Raw genomic sequence first — 21,647 nt, 5'->3', positions numbered from 1 at the left:
TTGCCTGACGGCCGGTGCCTAAAGTGGATAAAGTCTTCTATAGTAATTTAACTCGAACAGGGCACAGGGGTGCAGAGACTGGGCCCTTCGGTGATCTCTTCTTTTTTACTTAACCATATTCATGACTATACAATATCATTTCTGCCGGATATGTGTATTTTAATTAATTATCCTTAGTAATTAATTGTACTTTCAAACTTATAACGGATAAAAAAAATTCAGGCTCAAGGTGGTATAGTTACCCAAAGCTATTTTCTTAGGTCCAGGTCATTTATATTAATTCTGGGGGCTCGGGAATATCAAATTTTCGAAGCCCCTTTGGTTCAAAAATTGAATTTTATTCTAATTTCATAGTAAGTGGAAAGCTTAAAATGGAGCCCCCTGAAAAGTGGGCCCAGGGTTATAGCCCCCTTTAGAGCCCCTTGATTCGGCGCTGCTTGATCATCTTATCTATCCCAATGATACTTGTAGCCACAAAAACAAAATGGTTACCAGCATCCGAATGATCGATCGGTAAGATCCAAGGAGTAACTTCCGTTCTCGGTGTATAATTTATTTATTCACCAGGCAAGTTCGTGCTTCACTTAGTTATCCTTAACCGTGAGTTTTATTACTTCCGTGAAGCTGTCAATGGTCGGCTATTATCCCCAATCGCGTGTGGTACACCTTTTTTTCTAGTGTCACGGGACGGCGGGAGGGGAGGGAGGTCGCCTGATTTCGCGGTCCCGTGCGACGTCCCTGAGTTGGCAGTGGTACATACTAACAGATTGACAGACGTGCTCGCCGCGAACTGACCCCTTCGTAGTGATTTAGTTATCTCTCTATCGACGCCTCGTACACTTATATAAAGAAATAAGGGAAATAGTGTTACCGGAAGTGTTGTATAGGAAGGTAATACGTGCTCTTCACTGAATGAGCTTCTGCCGGTTGGGGATCGTCTTGAGACGAGATATTATGATTAGGTAAGTGTATCTACTTTGTTTCCTCATTGTTTTTTTCTGGATTTCTGTTTGAAGTGTTTAGCCGCATATGAGCCGTACTGGGGTTAAAGTGATTAATTTAGCACTAATTTATTAATTTTTCTAGTTTTTGGTTTCTGCAGTTAATCAATTTTGCAAATGAGCTGGACATACATGTAAGGTCTTGAATTTTTAATATGAAATTCTAACATTTTGTTTTGTGTGGTTTATACTCTTAACGTTAGAATACTATGGGCGGGTATGTACTTACACTCGGCATGTTACTACATCAAAATTTCTCTACGCTTTCCCGCGAAATTTTAAATTTAAAGTTAGTTATTTTACTATGTACCAAAGATGCGAGAACGCTTAATAAAATTAAATTTTGGTACATTTAGAAAATAATAACATAAATCAGAAATATAACATATTTTATATCATATTAATTATTGTACACTTAATGGACTATAGTTCAGCGTGAACATAAGTTTTATAGCGTACTGAGAAATTGAAAAAATTCTTATGACGCGCTTTATCGCGAGATTGTTTCGTTGCAATCGCCTGAGAACAAACCTGCAATATCTCGGAGGTATGCCTGTGCATAAACAATGCAATTGGAGCCATAAATTTCCAAACAATATAAGTCCACTTTTTAAGACCTAGTGAATAATAACATTTAAAATAACACAATAGCTTTGTCCCTAGAATACTGTTGAGGAAAATCAAAATAATTAATGAGGAATTAAAGAAGATCAAAATAGAAACTGGTTTTTTCCTCAAAATATTGGTTGATGGGCTTTTGCTGTTCTGAGATTTATAGTTTCAGTTGCTATTTAAAAAAATGAATTCGCTTTTGTAGATTGAGTGTTTTGATAATATGCATAAATTAATTCGAATAAAATTTGTATAGTTCCGAATTAACGCATATTAAGATAAATTTTTTTAATTACGTTCTTTTTGTATAGATGACGTAGAAATTCGAATTATTGAACACAAGAAATTTTACATTATTAATGTAGATACTTACAAATTATGTATTTTAATTTAATACTTATTGTTGCTTTAACGAAATATTTCTTAATTCTTTGTACGCGAAGTTTCTTAACATTCAACAAAGTAAGAGAGATGAAATTCCTCGCGAAATCAGCTCCGTTAATAAGCCGAGTAGATTTCGAGCGGAAATAGATCATACCGACTGTTTGCAACACGTATGAACACTTATGCTCAACGTAATCGTGTTTAAAGTTCATAATTTTCTAATCGGAAGTAATTTTACATTATTAACTCTATAACTGTTAAGCTGGGGTCTATCTGACCCATAACGTGAAACTGCTCGTTAATTAGTGATTTAAACGAAAAATAAAGTACGTTAAAAAAAAAAAATGAAGGTAACACACTATTTTGACGGAGGAATGATGTAGATCTATCCCCCTGTGGCTCGGGGGGCTTAGAATACGGCCACGGTATCCTCTGCCTGTCGTAAGAGGCGACTAAAAGGGGGATGTAAAGGAACGAGTAAGATGAGTGGACTTAAAAGTACAGAAAGAGTGTGAAATTTAAAAGTACGGACAAGTATGAGTGGAATTAAAAGTATAGAAGCATATAGCATAAATAATGTAATTGAAAATGGCGCGATAATGCGCGTGGCCGATAACTTTTCGTTGGGCAAAAAGGGACAGATCCAAGTCCTTAGATTACGCCACCCTCAATAGAGGGAAGCTTATGAAGTGAAGTGATGTAGATCTAACAGTAATGACTGTGTGATTTATAATCTGATTTCTAACATTCGTTTGTTTTTAAACTCATTGACAGACAGATTTATTGTTGCAAGCATGCAACTAATCTATTCAAAATTTCCATTGTGAGTTATGAAACAAGATTCTAGAGTTAGAACCGAAAAGAATTATTTCTGATATTAAGGGATTAATAATTAGAGATATGATGAAACAAACTCATTTACTGCCACGAGTACTAGTAACAAAAATGAAAATTAAATCTCATTGCAATCGCTTATTGAACATAAGGGGACCACCATAACTTCCATAAGAAATTAGGAAATTGGCAAAAACATAATCTACAAAATTTATAAGATATTCAAAATTCACTAGTTTTTCAGTCTTCAAGCAGAAGTAAAGATGTTCTCAATTTCGCAACGAAGCATCTTTCGCAATCTTATTTATATACCGTTTAAGACTTCTTGGCAGTTTTGCCCATAAGTCACGTCGTGTTCTAAATCCTATCTATACTAAAAAGGTGATTTCTTTAGTTCTTTTATTGGACAAAGTAGGTTTTCCTAGAAACTCGTTAAAGTGGAAGAAAAAGAATGGTATTGAATAACAAAAATGTACAGTATCGAGCATAATATAGTTTTTAGCATTTCTAGTAAGAGAAGAAATATAGACAGAAATATAGAATTTCGGTATTTAAGCAAAAAATTGTTTTCCTTAGAAATTTAGTTATGCGACCTTATTTATTTCCACCTTTCAGTTTTTAACGAATCAGGAATGTTGAAATGTAACAAGATGACGTAACAATATTCTCCAGTTTCGTAGGTTCGATCGAAACGACACGTATCCAATGTCCATTCAGCTTCATGCGTTCACCCACGCAATCGCGCTCTATGTCACTCGTGATCCAGAAGATTTTTACGCTGCTTGACGGTTGATTGCCCCTCGAGCACGTTGATGACGTCAGTAAGCTCGGTGAGTCACTACGTGCAAGCCACTGCATGCTTGTACACTAATGTATGTACACACATAAGCGTATACGCGAATTATTCGCATTACTTTCTCGCGCGTGTATTTAGCAAATAACAACTTTTCCTTTCTTTTAACCGACTTCGAGAAAGGAGGTTTTGAATTCGACGCGTATTCGTGTTTCTCTGGAATTCAAATGAAAAATATTTTTTCCATATTTTCGACTTATTTTATTTCGCGTAGAATCATCCCTATCACGGTTGTACCATCAATACTAGGACACCCTGTACGTATACATAAAGGTCTGCGGCCTCCAATCTGTTGCGCCAAAACGTTTACGCGGGAAACTTTGCATTACAATTTATTTATTGTTCATAAATTTCATACTGCTTAATAATTAAAAATTATGTTATTTGTTTTTTAAACTACTTTCAATATTAATATCGTTAAAATTTCTCTGCCCAAAAGAAAAAATAACGGAACAAACATTTCTCGTAAGGAAGTAAAGAAAGAACATCCGTATCACGGAAAAACGTGCCGATAATTTATGTTTAACATGCTTTCTACTTGCGACACGAGACAGAACAATTTATCACAATTTATCAAGATATCAAGAAATTGTCACCAAAGACATGATATTTGAAGGCTTTTATAAATATTTCTTAATTTTGCTTGAATATACTCCGACTTAAGCAAACAATTGATCCCGTTTTTAGATAATTTATATGCCTGAACAAAGATTGTAATTTGAGAAAAATATTGTATTTTATATTACCTAATGCACGTTGTTTGCCATTTTAAGTTTCTTAGTATCTTTTACCCACACGAAGAACTTAATCTGTAACGAACAAGTTATGGATATTAAGAATTCACGTTTTAATCGAATAGTATACAAAATTTTCTACGTATTAATTATTATCCCGTGTATTGAAAAGGAGAAAGTTAAGATTAAGTTCAAATTATCAAAATTTCGAAATGTCCGCTCACGCGATATCGCGGGTTAGATGCGTAGTATTCAAACATTATAACACACAGCGACCAACTCGCTTCAAGGACTTGGCAAACGAACGTGTTAATGAAAAAGTTAGTTTAATGATAATTGTAACTGGACAGAACAATGAGTATCGTTATCAAAGCGTATAATTACAAGTTTAACTATCTGACACATCGCCACGTGGTTTCAAATGCAACAAAGTTCGATGACGTCACGATTGATTAGAATGCCAAAGACCATAGTCCGGAAAAATATTTATTGCTCGTGCGTGCGAGCGCATCTATTGTTACTTGATCATCGCTAATTGACAAATGTGAAACCAATCTGCGTCATTCCGACTTTAAATCATCCTCTTATTTCACAAAATAAAGATCTTTCCTCTTAGCTTAAGTTTTAAGTCAACCTATGATTCAGAGTCTAATTTTAATCTAAATTCCATTTCGTTTTTTACCATCTAAATTTCAGTGTTCCATTTAAAAATTCAAACTTTTTCAAGTTACAACTGGTCTGGTTTCATTATTAAATATTGGCAAAGAAAAGACACGAAATGGAACGTTGAGCAAAACAGGCGAATGGAGACAATCATTGCGCGGCGCGACAATCGATTACATGATCATCGTAATCGTAAATCATTGCGTATATTAAAGCGATCAGGGACGTAAGAATACATGAACGCCCCCAAAGCTGCAGATTCTGTATTTATACACGTAAACAAATATCTAAGAGACTATTATATTATACAGGGTGTCCCAGAAAGAGTGTTAGTCTATTAAGGGGGTGGTATCTGGGATGATTCTGAACAACATTTTTCTTTGCGACAATGTTGTTGTTGAAGCTTTGTTTTTGAATCAGAGAGCGCATATTTTAGCTTTCTAATTGGTTGATTGGCTAACCGGTTCAGCGAAGAAACGAGTTTGACCATGAATATATAAAACTCACTTAAGTATAATTAATTTATATTTAATTCGCAGCAGGTTTAGTGAATGAAATGCAAATGATTTTGTTTGTATGTTCTTGTGGATGTAATTGAAATGTTGTAGATGAAAGACACCGGGTAGATGTCTATATATAATTCACAAAGATTCGTAATAACGAAGATTGTAACAGTTTGTCGCAGAAGAATAATCTGGCTGGTACAAGTAGTACGAGAGTGATACAAAAATAAACAATTACAAGCATAATTCCTGTCGACGGAAAAGCAAGTACAGTAGGGTACAATAAATCATTAAGACTGTTTGTCTAGATTTATGACTCGTACGAGGAGCGTTGCATGGATTACGAGGAAGAGCTCGAAACGTTAGCGCTCTGTAGCGATGGATATTCGATGTTCTGTTACGAATTTTTGAGTAGTTCTTTAATTATTAGAAATTAGAAATTTTTTGGAAATTTTGAAAATTTTGAAATTTCTGAAATATCAAAAAGTCTTAAAGATTTTAAAGATTTTGTTATTTTAAAAATTTGTTGGGATATTGAAGTATATCTGATTCTTGAAAATTAAGAGCATGCAAGAAAATAGGTAATTTAAATTTATTTTTAATAAATCTAATATGTTACTTTTATGATATTTAACCAATTTTAAATGTAATGTAATGGGGTATCAGTTTATAATATAGTGACATGTTAGTATAGTGAAAATTTAATTTTAACACTTTCGGATGACATACTAAAATTACAAAGAAAAAATCTTTTTCTTTTTTTCTTCCGACGATTCCATCGGTCGTCGGTCGTTATCCCTCTCTAATAATTGCCACTTCGCCTCACACGCTCACGCACATTTTTTTTAATTCCCTCATGTATAATATGGCAATATGTGCAATAAAGTGACATTCGCCATGTGATTCTAAGTACTAGATTTTAATAAATCTAGTTTTTTGCATAATTATTTTTATCATTATTATTTGCATGATATTTAATGTTTAATTGAAATATCAGTGACATGTAACATATTGCAAAAGATCCTTTCACTTAATAATTTTTATTATCATCATTTATTGTTATATTTTCAATGAATCTAGTAGCTTATTCTTATGCTTAATTCCATAAAAATTTTATTAAATATTACGACATATTCAAATGAAAATTGAAACATCACTCAGATTCAAGTGACGTGTCACTCAAAATTGCTGATCAATTTCTAAATCCTTCGAAGCACGTGTAAGAGAAGAGAAGAACATCCACAACGATTACCGAATAAAATGTTTTCTCGTCGGTGTCCAACGACCGACTCCTTATATCAATGCTGCGACGTTCCGACGAATCGTTTGCACGATATTACGCAACACCCCGACGAGTGTTGTGAATTTCAACGACTCCATTCTTCGACACATTATACGCGAGAGGTAGTTGTGTTCTTCGAGAAGGCACAGAACGTAAACCAGTGCCTGAACATGCACAGATTCTTCTTTAATATAATTGTTAGTTTAAAAGAAAAATATATTCTACATTGGAAGACGTTTGGATCCCAGGATCCAGATGATATGCCTGTGTGCGGATTCTACGAATCGGGAGTGGGGGTATCGGAGCCTCGTGGGCTACCCTATATAAGGTTTGCGCTCTCTCATCTTCTCTCGGTTGTTCCCCAATTCGGGCAACTTCTCCAAGACTTGGCAAACCGCACACTGTAAGTCCTATTTTTTTTTTTCTTATATATTAGCTTGACAATTAAACAACGCAATTTTCTGCATACTTTGTTTCAAAATCTAGAGGAATGAAAAAATTATTGATTCGAATTGAGTTACGGTGGTCTCTTGTTATATTACCAGGTGAACGATTTAATGTTCATATCTCTTCCTCTTTCAAACAAGAATTTGGAAATTTGAAAAATTCTACAGCTAGTCCGCGGCAATATAACGAGAGTCTATTGTATGTTGATTGAAAATTATTCCGGCTGCTTTTAAAACGTCTTCAAGTCTCGATAGTTTCGAAAATTTTTAAGATCGTTCTATTTTAGGCAGAATAATATTTGATGGTTACGTAAAAAGATTCAAGTTGCGAATTCTTACTGAAATTAAATCGAATCACAAAAATAATATGTTTTTCCATTCGTTTTATTACGTTTGACGTCAATCAGAAGATAAAAAATAAAATTTCAGTGATATGGATACATTCTCCAAGGCACATTTTCCAAGTAATTCAAGCTTACCAGAGCACTGAATCACTTTGAATGTTATTTAAATTCCAGTATTAGAAGTCTTGAAATCTATAAAGATATTGGCAGCCTTTAATATCCATATTTATGTTTATATTATCATATTAAACATTACATATTTTATTTTATATTATAAAATTATTTTAACGTATGATTCGATTTCTTAATTGCCAGCCTTGTACTCTTAATAAATATTTAAATGCTGGGTGGAAAGAATATAGTAAGGTTATAAATAGAGAGTGTACGAAACCGGTCATCGTGTTGATGAGTTAATTATATAGTGACAGTAAACTGTGCAAACGGTCTGCGTAAAGTCGAAGTAATTAAAGATCCAGGATCGCGAACTAGAGCACCGTATTATTCTCGATGTTCGGGACGTAACCGGTTCGAACCACTTTTAAAATGTTCGAGCACGTGTCCGATGGGGTCGTCAGTAGCCCGTGGTAATTTCTTCGATTGATTACATGTATCATGGTTAAAAATGATCGATGATGTCCGGTTAAATTCTCAATAATCGAAGTCTGCAATAAATTCGAAACAGATTGACAAGTAAATTGTTTCACGCAAAACAATAGCGGTGTATCTTCAATACTATTAAAAAACTAAACCATACCGCACGCACGATCAAGACGATAAAATATATTATGAAGGTTATTTTAATTATAACACAACTCGATTATTTTTGAATTTTGTGAAGGTTGAGAAACTATGTTGTTTGTTTAATTTTCATGAAAAATACATTGCGAAGGTCGAAAATTTTTCTAATTTTTCTGATACATTTTCTTAAGAATTCTTTGATTTTATTGGTTTGTTTACTTTTTCTTAAGGAAACAGTAACAATGATAAAATTAGCTCTTACGATTCTTGCACGATAACAATTAAAACGTATCAACAGAAGAAGTAATGTAAGAAATTGCAATAGTTCTTTGAGCATAGATGGAATAAACCTTGCCCCAGTGACGTCGAGGTCAGCATATGTATTTCCATTTTTCATATTACCTTACACGAGGAATCCGACCTTAGACACATATTTGGCTTTTAACCATGTTTCAAATTGGCTTTCTGTTAATAAATTACTGTCGTATTTTAATTTTGATACCTTGACTACTATCGGTTTCTAAGTTCTCAGGACCTAACGCCTCGTTTCACAGAAAGTAGATCTACAGCCTTCGTATGCAACGCGTTAAAAAAACAGACTCGTACGTAATAAATTAACATGTCATGAAATATTAAGTAACCAGCATAACGTTTAATAATATACCGATAATATAGTAATGTTAATAATCGAGTGAAAAACACGAAGACTTAAAAAATGTTTCGAAATCGAAATTTCGTTTTCGAGATATAAGTGCTTAAAGTTTAGTTACTCGACTTCCAGCCGCCATTTTGAAATCTTGTGCGTATGCGCCAATAGCTGACTCACGATGAGGGGGTCACTGACCCTGGACTCCTCTGATAGCGTGATCTTTTGTTTATATTTGTATGTTTTTTTACGTGAGTAATTAGTTGATTTAAACAATTTGCTTCTGTTTAGTTTAAATTTGAATAAGTTTCATTTACTCTAACAATACCCTCATTCAATACGTATCAAAAACCCATTACGTACAAAATACTCCAGTCCCCCCACCCGGTTGTCTATCATTATTATTCAGAAAAACATTCATACACATAACACTGCGTGCTAATAATAAACGACAGGAATGTTGTAACAGTGTTTACAAGTTGCAAAAGATTGAAACCAGAATTTAAAGCGTGAAAGGATCACGCTTGTTTTTTATCTTTCGAAAGCCTCACATGATCAAGTAAAGGGGGCATATCCTTTCACGGTCATCGTTAGGCATATCACTAGAGTGCGACTAGGAAACGCCAGTGGAGCATTTACACTCAAGTTATCTGAGTTAGTGGGAGGTGGCAGGTAGCTTTTAACGTCTCGATTCCCCAACACTCATTTCGTTTCCACGCACCGTCTCTCGCGGTTCAATCTATTAAATGTCGATTTACAACGTGTACCGCGTAAATCGCGCGTAGAGAAAAAACTTAATCAACCCTCTCGGTTATCGAACCGACTACGCGAGTTCTTCAGTGCGTTATCATTCGTATTTGAAAAAGAAGCGTTTATTAATGCTTCAGCATCCGACAACGCTTCAATATCCTCGTAATTCCATATTCTTTAAAAGAGGATTGATTTTTGAAATTTTGAAAGAAATAAAGAAAAGTGCCCTTTGGTATCGTGACGTAGACAGATGAAGTGTGAAAATGCAATTGCGTTGAAGCTATATCTTTACTGATATTTTACTTGTGACATTCACGTGTCACGGCAATTAAGCTTCTCGTATTGGGCCACGGTTCCTTGGACTATAATTTTAAAGGAAATTCTACGCTCGTTCTTCAAGTAAGTGAATTGGAATTGTCTGTTGGGTCCATAATTGATACTTATGAAATTTGATACCTGTGCAATTTTTTTATTAAAATTCATGAAAATTTATTTTAACGACTTGAAGGAAGAAATCGTTGCAATTATTACTTGGAATCTGTTAAAATACTTGATAAATATTTTTTGTGATCCAATTCACGCGTTTTACGCTTGCTTCACGATATGAAATAATATTTGTACAGTTTGTGATCGGATCGTGACAGTACCGTAAACCAGTTATATAAACAGAAACAATTACTGGAATTAATTTTGGAGAAAATTACGGTTCATTACTTTATTTATTTGGTATTTCGAGTTATTTAAATTATACTACATCTTCATAAAGTCTTATTCTTGGTATCGAAAAACAACATGACTCATGATAAGTACATAAAATACTGACATAAAAATTCAACGGTATTTCGCTCGATCATTATGTGTCTATATTTCATAATATTTATTTAGCTTCTCCGGGTCAAAATACTTTCACAACATTCGTTTACTATGAATCAATCATTTAAGGTAACGGAAGTGTAGTGATTGGACGTGTAAATACATACAGGTGTTTGGACAATTCTAGCAATTAAACGCCCTTCACTAATTAGACGTATAAAAAGCATTCAATAATTCAGCCTGTCCAATCACCAGGTCTATCATCTAAAATAATTTTTCGTGGAATTTTTAAAAATTACAAATCTATAATTTTCTATCATCAAAGAGGGAGCATGTTGGAAACAGTAATTTGATTAATTAATTAATTATTTGATGAGAAAGGTAGTTTAGTAACGCGATAATTGAGCCAAGTATGCTCTATTAGAAGAATGGTTATTATCTAAAGCGTACGATTAGAAATCTAACTAGCTGACACATCACCACGTGGTTTCTCAACTACAACAAAGTTCAATACACTTTGGTGAATACTGTTAAACATTAAAATACTATAATCAGAATTGCGCGAGAATTTCAATAACTTCTGCATTGAAAAATACAAAAACCTTACAATTTCCAAAAGTTGCGTTTCCTTAATAAAATACAAATTAAGTACACAATTACAGAATGTAAGGTATGATCATTGTCATTGTGATCTACGCATTACTCATTAAACGCCCGCTACATTCATCGTATTAATTGCGCATGTGTGAACGGACAAGTATAGAAAGGGTTCGTATGCAACATTCTTTTTCTATTGCTATATCGCCATTTCAGCTCGCTGAATGTTTGTCGAAAACGGGCCTCAATTAGACTCTGAGTAGCCCGAGTGTGAATCTTAACGAGTGTGATGACACCGCTTTTCAAGCGACGACACCGCTCGCGTTCCGCCTTCTCCTTCCACCCCGTTTGGCAAATTTGTCGGCAACGAGACTGATTATTATGTCCTTGCGAGACTGACGATAATTACAAACCGCTTTACTTTCAGTGCCACACGCTTGACACGCCGATTAGAGCTTTCGAGAGCAGCTTGACCTCGTTTTCCTCTTCCACCGTTCGATCCGCGATCGCGAACGATACTCGATCAAGCATGACAAGCAGGGACAGGCATCAGGCCAATCGTGGGTATATTATGACCCATGCAAATCAGTACGCTGATAGAATGTAATCTTTTAACCCTCAGTGCAGTATTTTAATGTAAGATGTAACTTTGATAGTTTTTCGTTGCTTGACACGTTCACACTGTCACTCACGTGACATCGCACTAATATTATATTCAATATTTATTAATATACAAAGACAAATAAGTGGTTTTAACAATACATACCACTTTGATTATCAACTTTGAAAATTAACAACCGTTTGACGTCAGTGTACTGTTCGGAAATCGTAAGTTGCCGAGCGGCTACAAACATAGATTTATAGATGTAAGGGCCTCGGCCAATAAACATAATACGTGTGACTGGGGGCAGGTCAACGAATTTGATTTAATTTGATATTTCTAATTAATTTTATTCTTCTTAAAGAAAGAATTTATGACGAAATCGTGAATGGTGCACCACGTGCATCACGTTGCACCTGCAGTGTACATCATCGTAGATCGCAATTGCATTAGGGCGGATCATTGAACTCAATTTCACAACGGATAATTGACAATTTAACTGATGTAGTTAATTACAGTGTGTCGTACAACGACCTCGATGCAACGTCGCAAACCATTTATACCTTTAAAAGAAGACACGATTGCACTTATCATTACTATGTGTCATTGATTTTTCTACAAGTTTCTGAAAAAGGACGTTCAAGATTTGTTCACTTTATTAGAGTGTTATTAATTGTTTACCTTAAAGAAACTTAACTTAAGAAATTCAATACAGTATGTATCACAACCCTTACGCAGGGGTGCACTCTATAATTACAATTGTTGGGCGTCAGAATGGAGGTAAGGGGATTTACTGCGTTACAGGAGGCAAAAGGGTAAATTTCCCTTCGATAATCGCAATTTACTCCTTTTTAATTTACAGCGTCTCGTCGACGCGACGGCGTGCATTGCGCACGGGAGTTTTGGGGAGGGGGAACGGACCGGGGATTGGGTCGCGGTGTCGGGTCCGGGGCTAATTGGTCGGTGAATGATTGGCTGGGGGGATCGGATCGATAACGTGTCGATATGGAGTATCGCCGGGTAGAGATGGCACCACACGGGGACGCTTGCTGGCCTTTGCCTTTTGGGGGCCTTCTGCTCTTCATTTCTCTTCCGGTTTTCTCGTGTCTCGCCCCCAGGGATAAGGGAATTTTTGGGGTGCTAGGGAAAGGGGTGTTTTCCAATCCAATCTATTTTAAAAAATTGACAAATGTAATATTAATTAAGATAATATAAAAATTTGAAGAAAGAAACTTCCATTCAGTATCTGAAGCAGCTCCATACATTAGAGAGGCTGAAGGCTGAACGATATAATTGCGGGGGAGGCGTGCCTTGGCTTAATATCGTTCTAGAAAACGACTAAATATTAGCAGACATCCTGTACCAAATAATCGTTAAATAGACGACATCACGCGCGTTTATTCGAAACTTTCCGTGAACTATTGCGAATCACAATTATTCCGGAAGATTTCGCGCGGCTCGACTTCCTCATTTACTTCGTTACACGTGTGTCTCCGAGGACGTACGTTCGCTATGATTTATTGGACACTGTTATTTTTAATCGCCTTTACGTGTTAATACATACGTCGTCGAGTGGCGCGCTGAAAATGCACGATACATTATCGTGTCGTTTACTTGAGATACGATTTTTTAATTTTTCAATTTCATATCTTACATTGTTAGCATAATATTAACGGCGTTCAAAATTACAATGAAAATTAGAAAATCTCTAAATAAAATGTTACAGGATCGCTTTGACTCAAAATTCATTTGATATTAAGAATGAAAAGTGATTTACCCCATATATGTATAATTATTTTAATAAATTACGGACTGATAATTGTCTTCAGACAGTAATGCATTTATTTAGATGTGGTAATGTTGTAAATTGAACGTTTAAACATTTGTGTTATGAGTTTATTTTGTATCTAAAGACAATAAGGGTGATATTTTCTTTAGTTTTGAAATATCATTTTCAGAAAACTACCCTTCAACGACCGTGTGGCCTAACGGATAAGGCGTCGGACTTCGGATCCGAAGATTGCAGGTTCGAGTCCTGTCACGGTCGAAAATTCATTCTTTTGTTACCTTTTTATTTTAACCATTCAAATTAATTTCTGTATTAATTTTGATCAAAATAATTATTTATTTGAAATTATGTTTAATTTTTAACTATGCGATATATCAACCTCTTAGAATTAGCATTGAGATTATATATTCTATTTAAAAATTAAAAATTAAATTAAATTAATGAAATGTACTTAACATGCAATATTATTAAATAACAAAGACCAAGGATTATTATGAAAACTAAAGATGTAATGATCATGTATTCTGTCTTGAAAATAAATTAATACAGCCTTCTCTGGAATGTGAATTCTAATATGTACCATAAACAACCAGGATTGATTTAAATTGGAAAATATTTCTTGCTGCAGGAAACAAGCTTCATATCGTGCAGTTTTACTGTTATTTTTCAACGTGCTTACGTATTTTTCATCATAAGTTATAACATGTATAAGTGTGAAATTATTTAATTGAAATAAAAATGCATTGAACGCATCTTGAACGAATGGATGGACACTTGTATGGCTATTTTTAAAATTAAAAAAAAAGATTTGATTGATAAGGGAATTGAATTTGTTCAAAACAAAGGAATTACTCGAACCGAGGAAAAATTTCAGCATCCTGGAGAATAGCAAAGAGCAGCCTTGCTTCACAGATGACTGCACCTGTTTAACACATAAACGAAACACGTTATGACCAACTTAATTGTTACGTGTTCCCACAATTCTATTATATTCGACGTTAACGTTAACCATCTATAACGTAACAGTTTGTTTTGCGCACAGTTTTCTTGCTACCTTTGACTGAATGAACTCTCCAAACCCCTTGAACCATCTTTATGGATGCAAAGTTAAATTTACAGAGAAATACTAAGAAATTATAAATATGAAAGAGGAAAAATATAATGGACATATCCATGATGGCAAAGCAAAAATAAATAAGTACAAAACTTACTGTTCCCTTATCCTTAAACAAATTTTGTTGGAATAAGATCTTTATTTCTGTTTTTCTATTTTTTAAATGAAATGTTTTGAAATTCCATTTGAGAATTAAAATTTCCTGTCAAAATATCATCATACAATGGTCGTTTATAACAATAACAATCTTATTATCTTAAGGCAAAGAATAAAAGTACCCTCGTAAATGCGAATCACGTCCTGCTTTTCAAATCGCTTTGTAAACAGATTCAATTATCATTCTCCATCATCGGAAAGCCTCCAAATCGTTTCCTTTCAAAACGTTACGACCCACGTCCATTATCAATACAATTACAAATTGGCATTACTTAACCTCTGGATATTGATTTGAAACACGTGTTTGCGCCCAGATACGTTTTCAATGAAAATTTCGTACGCATCCCTTATGGGTCATAATTTTCCTGTCATTTCGACCCATAATAATTTCATTATAATTGTATATAAGATCTGACATTTATTTAGAAACACGCTTGCGATCAAGTCAGGCTTTCCCAGGTAAAATGGTGATGTCCGTGTAATTTTCTGTGTAAGTTTCAATACAGACCCCTGTTTTTTTTGTCGACTTTCATTCGCCATCTCGGTCTGTTTGTATAAAGATTTTTTTTCATTTCTCTAATTGGAGATTTTTACGATTTGTTTCAGCTCACAAGTGAGCGCAAAACCTAGCCCCGCCGACGAGCAGCAGCAGATCAGCGCAGATTCAGCAGGAAGACTTCGCCGAGATCCAGCAATCCGCAAGAATAAGATCAATCTAATATCGATCGAAGCCCATCGTCGAGTACGAAGATTTCTCATCTAACTTCATCAACAAGCCAGATTCACCCAACTGCGCCGACATCGTAGAATGGTAGAGAGTGAATCCAATTCAAAGCACAATCATAGTACGTATCTCAGATATTAATCCTTTATAGAGTAGTACTGTGGGGAAAGCAGTAAAAATTTTGAAATTGTCACCAGGAAAGGGGGTGGGGAGGGTAATTGAATTTCTTATACCATGTTTTATCTTAATAGTTTCTTTTTTCAATATTTATTTTTGATACTAATTTATTTGTTCTTTTTACAAAATTAGAGTGTGATGTAAAAGACGAGCGGCTAAACGGCTGTGGCTCAAAGGATCTCGAACTTGCCCGTAGGTAGAAATTCACTACAATCTCCATTTATAAGGAGATGTAGGTACTTACAGATCCCTTAATACTAATTTTGTATTCAAGTAATTATAAGTTTCTGTAACAGGTATTGGAACAAAGGGCAAGACCCTAGATCCAGAGAAAGGATCCTTCGTTAAAGCAGATTTCGAGAAAGCTATTGAACTTACCGGTAATTATCATTATTTACTTAAACTAATTTCAATACTTAATATTCAGACACCTTCAGTCCTATTTCTGTTTTCCGTTGCTATAATTACTAGTATATCTCCTATAATTATTCTTATAATTCCAGACTATGGCAAGTTTCACTACTTCCTCCTCACAGTATGTGGCTTCGTCAGCACCAGCGAGGAGATGGACGTAATTTCTATGTCCTTCATCCTCCCAAGTGCACAATGTGATTTGAAGCTCGATACCCAAGCCAAGGGATGGCTCAACTCGATCATCTTCATCGGCATGATGGCAGGGGCGTACGCCTGGGGCTCTGTCGCAGATGCCCTGGGACGTCGGAAGGTTCTAATTGCCATCTCCTTCACCAACGCCCTTTGCATCGTAGCCTCCAGCTTCAGCCAGTCCTATGAACTCTTCATGTTCTTTCGTTTTCTTAACGGCGCTGCGTAAGCATATATATATATCACTAAATTACCTTTCCTCTATGTTCCTTCCTACACCATTAGTTAATATTTAAATTAATTTTCCTTAGTAAACATTTATACGCGAGCGGTGGTACTTTTTTTCCTTTTTTCTTAGGGAAATCTTTGGTGATCGGTAGTGTATGTATCAGTGTTAAATTTTCAGCCTCGGAGGCAGTGGACCGGTCATCTGGTCTTATTTCGCTGAATTCCAGCCGAAGTCTAAGCGAGGCTCGATGCTGTCCTTCATGGCTGCCTTCTGGACGCTTGGAAATCTGTTTGTTGCTGGTACGTTTTCATACTTTTTAGATTCATATGTTCCGAATACACGAATTTCCAAAACTAAAATTTCATAGTAGGACCTTCATGATACGATAAGCTCTTGATAGCTTCCTGCATTTGAAACTCTGGAGACAAATCTTTCTAAGAAACGAGGAATTATTGAGTGTCGATGACATCCATGCATTCTTCACAGTTCATTTATTTCTGTGACAAATGTATAGAATATTAGATAACAAATGTATTTTTCTTTAGGTTTAGCATGGTCGATCATCCCTAATGACATCGGTATCACGAGTACGGCATTCACTTATAATTCTTGGCGAATCTTCCTGCTGATCTGCGCTGCTCCGTCGTTTATCGTCGCGGGGCTACTCCTGCTGCTCCCTGAATCCCCTAAGTACCTCCTCTCCTGCGGAAGATACGAGGAGGCACTCGATATCTTCCGTGGGATTTATGCCATTAACACTGGTAAACCACGTGACAGTTACACGGTAAATATGACATTTTTAATGTTTTTATAAGTCATTTTCGTTAACGTAACTAGACAGGCGGTAGGGTGGGCCAACCAAAATGCGGACCGGTTTTCACACCATTCTAAAATTTCATATTTACAAACTTCCAGCCCTGCTCTATACCATATTAAATAAGGATCAATAGCATCTCTGCATTCTTAGATCATGTAAAAATATCAATTAACTTTTTGTACAGGTAAAAGAATTGATCTTGGACGACTTCCGTGAACCGGAACCGACCAAGGATGGCATCGAAAAGAATAAATGTAAAACAATGCTTAGCGATATTGTAGACAATAGTAAACAACTGTTCGTTTCACCGATACTTCGCTTCACTATCATCTCCATCATCATCAACTTTACTTTTCACATCGGTTATTACGGTCTTATGATGTGGTTCCCCGAACTGTTCAATCGCTTCGACGAATTCCATCGTGATCATCCTGGTGAGGTCGCCTCCATATGTCAGGTGACCGACTATGTTGTTCAAAAGGGTTCTTACAATGTTGAGAATCTTTGTTCGGATAAAATTGGTGCCTCCGTCTTCATGGAATCATTAATCACAGTGGCGTCTGCTATTCCAGCAAATATCATTGCTGTTTTGGGAATGGACCGCCTTGGACGCAAATTCTTCCTTGGTAAGTAATAATTGTTTACCTTTAACCGCAGTTGTCCATCACTCACGCAAATGAATGAAAATTTAAATTTCCTTTTTTTGCAGTTTTTAGTACACTGTCGTCAGGGCTGTGCTCAATCGGGCTGTACTTCGTGTACAATAAACAACATAATCTCATCGTATCAGCCTTTTTCAGTGGTGTAATAAGCTGTGGTAACGCGGCCTTAGACTGTCTCATAACAGAAGTTTTCCCAACTCATCTGCGTGCCACAGGAATTGCCATCTCCATGGTGGCAGCACGTCTTGGTGGAATCATTGGGAATATCGTAATAGCTCAACTCTTGGACATGTACTGCCCAGCACCAACCTTCATCGTTGCTGCTCTTTTAATTGGTTGGTATAAGTATAATATAAATACAGTACCGAACGAGGCAGCCTTCCCTAGTGAAAGCAACTGTGTAGGGGAGAATGACTCCGCCACTCGCGTGGCAAAACCTTCACTTGGCAAAATTATATTTAATATTTTGAAAATTTGGTTTTCTGATGTTTTAATATGACTCTTTATATACTATTCGTGCGCGAAAAGATGGCACGGCTAAAACTTGTAGAGATCTATGCCCCACTACCAGATATCCCTACTTCGCATCACAAGTATTTTCGTAATTGGTCGAATCGCTTGACGAAGAAAACAAATGAATCGGTCAAGTGTGACTGGAAGATAACTTCCAGAACCTATGGGTGGGGATTAAGCTAGACATTAATCGTAAGAGTGAGGTCAGGCGGAGCAAACGAAGATCGTCCGTCGCCTGTCTCCTATATCGTATGCCATCTTCTCGCTGAAAAACAGCATACACCTGAACCTCTTTCCCCTCTATCGCCATTTTCCCTAGGAGAGCCTATTAGACTTGGTACTGTTTTATGCATTCTTTCAATTCTCATTATTGTATCTTTTATTTTCTAGGTGGAGGATTATTGTGCTTATTTTTACCAAACACAACGCGTGAACCACTTTCTTGATACCAGTGGAGAATTACACCAGACCTGACTAACCAATGTGCAATCATAAATGCATTCAAGTTTAGGAACTTAAAAAGTCTTAAAGCAACACATTATAAACATCCATCTCCGCTCACATTCAGTTCATTATAAACATGCGTATTGAACTCCACATTCCTATTTTACATATCAAGTTCAAATGGCAATAAAGTAGTATTAGCAATTGGAACATGTAGTTGGTAGTAGATTATATATGTATATGATACGAATGTGAATTCGTATGACACTTTCTTTATAAGAAGACAGAGATTTCACATACATAATTTCTATGTATTTTCATGGATTAGGATATTAAGACCTGAAAATGTGTAGATTTTGTACACTGATATTAAATGTATTATGTAGATATGGCACTTTGTATCTGACAGTGTATTCCATCATATTTACAATATTTTGCCATGTACTTTTGTACCTTTATCGTTTGAGAATATTTTAATACAGTCATCAATGTTATTTGTTGTGTACCCTCGTCATTAGCGTAACTAATTGTAAGTAGCAAGCTGGGTTTGTGTCCCCCCCCTTCCCCCTCCGCGCCCCCCAAAAAATATAGACCAAAATTCAAAAATTTAAGTATTCCAGAATCCTAAAGTTTTAAAATTAAAATAGAAAGAATAATATTAAACCCAATGATATTCTACGATTCTAAGATTCTTTTATCGATATTAGAAGCAGGTTAAAATTAAATATTAAACATTTGATATTGTTAGTAAATCTATGGCATCTGGCCCACCCCAGAAAAATATTCTTATTACGCCAATGATCTTCGTATATTTATAATATGAAGTGTAACGATTCCAAGGTATTTGAAATGTAAAACCGAAATGTAACAACGAAAAAAAAAGAAAAAAAAAAGTAAAATTTTATCTAAAATACTTCTTTTAATATACCTACTCATTAATTTCTAAATTCAAATTTCTAACTTGAAATTTTACTTCAATATAAAACTTACCTCTCGCATAAATTCTTTATTATCTATTAAGAAAAATATACATAGTTGGATAAGGATAAAAATGAAATAGAAAAATTAGAGAACAGTGTAATTTTTATTTTTCACAAGTACATTCAATACCTTAAAATTATTCTCTCATCATTTTTTCCTTTTGCCTGGCAAGTTTCTTTTTACTAAGTTTCTTTTTTGAAGGCTCCTCTTCTGGGCTCTTTATTACAAAATCTTCCTTTTCAGTCAAAATAACTTCAATATGACACGGTGAACTCATATAAGCTATACAAACATAAAAATTTAATTAAATCACTAAAGCTTTATAATTTTTGTTTTAGATGGAAATAATTGGAAATACTTACGGTTGATGCGACCATGAGCTCTGTATGTTCTTCTGCGTAAACAGGGAGCATGGTTTACTTGAATGTGATTAATTACAAGACGGTCAATATCTAAACCCCTAACATCTGCATTACTTTCTGCATTCTTTAACAGCTGCAATAGAAATTCAGCTGACTTCTTAGGCCAACGACCTGAATTCAAATATAAAAACCTTATTAACTGTAAACATTATTTTTGAATCTCACAAATATCATTTAATGAAGAGGACCTCCCAATTGTAACACTCATTTATAAAACTGTTATGTTACAGAGTTGGCACAACTAAACACACCTATATTCTATTTTGGAGAGTAGTTTTGGAATATTTACTGAACTTTACCTTGTGTGGTACCAAACTGTTTTGCTTGAGCACACCTGCCAACACCACCATTAAATCTACGAAATGGAACACACTCTTTGTGTTCAATTACGTTTTTCAGGTATTTCTGTGCCCTACGTAAGGGCATGTTCTTGATGGCTCGTGCTGCTTCATGCGTGTTCTGCAAAAAAATAAGTATTTTTTTTACTGGAAATTTAACACTGTATCGATTACTAGCACAATGGATTTTGTAAACACAATCAGGTGTTTGAGGTTAATGTCCGAACGTACGATAATTATTTCACTTACTTTAAAGTGCACTCGTAAATTGGAACCTCGCGCTTTGCACGATTTGGTCGCATTTACTGGTTCATGCGAATAACGTCCCATTGCGTTCTGCAATTATAAAAATTCGATGACAATCATTCACACTGGCATCCCGTTAGGGTAGGTGTCGCGGCTTAACCTGTCGTCACGCGTATTTGAAATTCGACAATCATCGTATATTAAATATCTACATCACACTTTTTTAACGAAATAACAACTTGAAATCACATGTTCAAAGAATACACAACGTCAGGACGATTATTAATGTGTAAACGAAGATGCAAATAGATTTGAAAATTGATGTGGGTTAAGCCATACGTACCTTTTCACAGCACAATTTTAAAGGAAAAGACGTCACGTGTGCAACTAGAAAAAGACTTCCTGTCAAATTAGAGTCGCCAACATAAAACATTACTAAGAGAAAAGGGAAGGTTATAGAGGTGGCTAGGGAAAAAATGATTAATTAAAGAAATATATATTTTAATAGTAACAAGGTATATCGAAAAAAGAAAAAATACAAAAAATATCGAGAAAGGGTAGTGTTTTTCTGAAAAGCGTGCCATCCGCAGTTCACCAGAGTCCATAACTGCGAAAAGACCAGTTTTGGTTC

General features: G+C 35.3%; 2 protein-coding genes and 1 non-coding gene across 5 annotated transcripts; 2 read left to right on the top strand and 1 right to left on the bottom strand.

The window, feature by feature from the left end:
* The first annotated feature begins 746 nt into the window (after nt 1-746).
* Nucleotides 747-19,581, top strand: LOC117607752 (synaptic vesicle glycoprotein 2B). Of its 3 annotated transcripts, none has more exons than XM_034331826.2 (10): nt 747-962; nt 15,467-15,705; nt 15,894-15,953; nt 16,058-16,141; nt 16,265-16,589; nt 16,771-16,892; nt 17,139-17,377; nt 17,595-18,036; nt 18,120-18,407; nt 18,976-19,581. In XM_034331826.2, exons 2-10 carry the CDS (start codon nt 15,669-15,671, stop codon nt 19,029-19,031), a joined length of 1,653 nt encoding a protein of 550 aa, XP_034187717.1. In that variant the 5' UTR covers nt 747-962; nt 15,467-15,668; the 3' UTR covers nt 19,032-19,581. The 3 variants fall into 3 exon arrangements, with proteins under 3 accessions (XP_034187717.1, XP_034187716.1, XP_034187718.1); XM_034331825.2 differs by lacking the exon at nt 747-962 and adding an exon at nt 7,109-7,269; XM_034331827.2 differs by lacking the exon at nt 747-962 and adding an exon at nt 9,710-10,189.
* On the top strand, nt 13,776-13,848 carry TRNAR-UCG (transfer RNA arginine (anticodon UCG)). The gene has a single exon. It is a non-coding gene; the product is annotated as a tRNA-Arg (tRNA).
* Nucleotides 19,582-20,094: 513 nt separating the features above from the next.
* Nucleotides 20,095-21,258, bottom strand: RpL17 (ribosomal protein L17). Its single transcript, XM_034331839.2, has 4 exons — nt 21,020-21,258; nt 20,732-20,891; nt 20,373-20,543; nt 20,095-20,292 (listed from the first exon to the last, which is right to left on the bottom strand). The coding sequence occupies exons 1-4, from the start codon at nt 21,098-21,100 to the stop codon at nt 20,147-20,149; spliced, it is 558 nt and encodes a 185-aa protein (XP_034187730.2). The 5' UTR covers nt 21,101-21,258; the 3' UTR covers nt 20,095-20,146.
* Nucleotides 21,259-21,647: the final 389 nt, after the last annotated feature.

This window comes from Osmia lignaria, chromosome 6 (assembly GCF_051020975.1).
Source record: "Osmia lignaria lignaria isolate PbOS001 chromosome 6, iyOsmLign1, whole genome shotgun sequence".
In the NCBI taxonomy this organism is placed as follows: Eukaryota; Metazoa; Arthropoda; class Insecta; order Hymenoptera; family Megachilidae; genus Osmia; species Osmia lignaria.
Note: the sequence above shows the minus strand (reverse complement) of the source record. Positions and strands in the feature narration are given on the sequence as shown.

Coding starts and splice junctions, on each gene's coding strand:
- RpL17 (XM_034331839.2), bottom strand. CDS start 21,100: ATGGGACGTTATTCGCATGAACCAGTAAATGCGACCAAATCGTGCAAA. Junction 20,544..20,731: donor ACAGTTTGGTACCACACAAG/GTAAAGTTCAGT, acceptor ATTTGAATTCAG/GTCGTTGGCCTAAGAAGTCA. Junction 20,293..20,372: donor AGCTCATGGTCGCATCAACC/GTAAGTATTTCC, acceptor ATGTTTGTATAG/CTTATATGAGTTCACCGTGT.
- LOC117607752 (XM_034331826.2), top strand. CDS start 15,669: ATGGTAGAGAGTGAATCCAATTCAAAGCACAATCATA. Junction 16,590..16,770: donor CGTTTTCTTAACGGCGCTGC/GTAAGCATATAT, acceptor TTAAATTTTCAG/CCTCGGAGGCAGTGGACCGG. Junction 18,408..18,975: donor CGTTGCTGCTCTTTTAATTG/GTTGGTATAAGT, acceptor TTTATTTTCTAG/GTGGAGGATTATTGTGCTTA.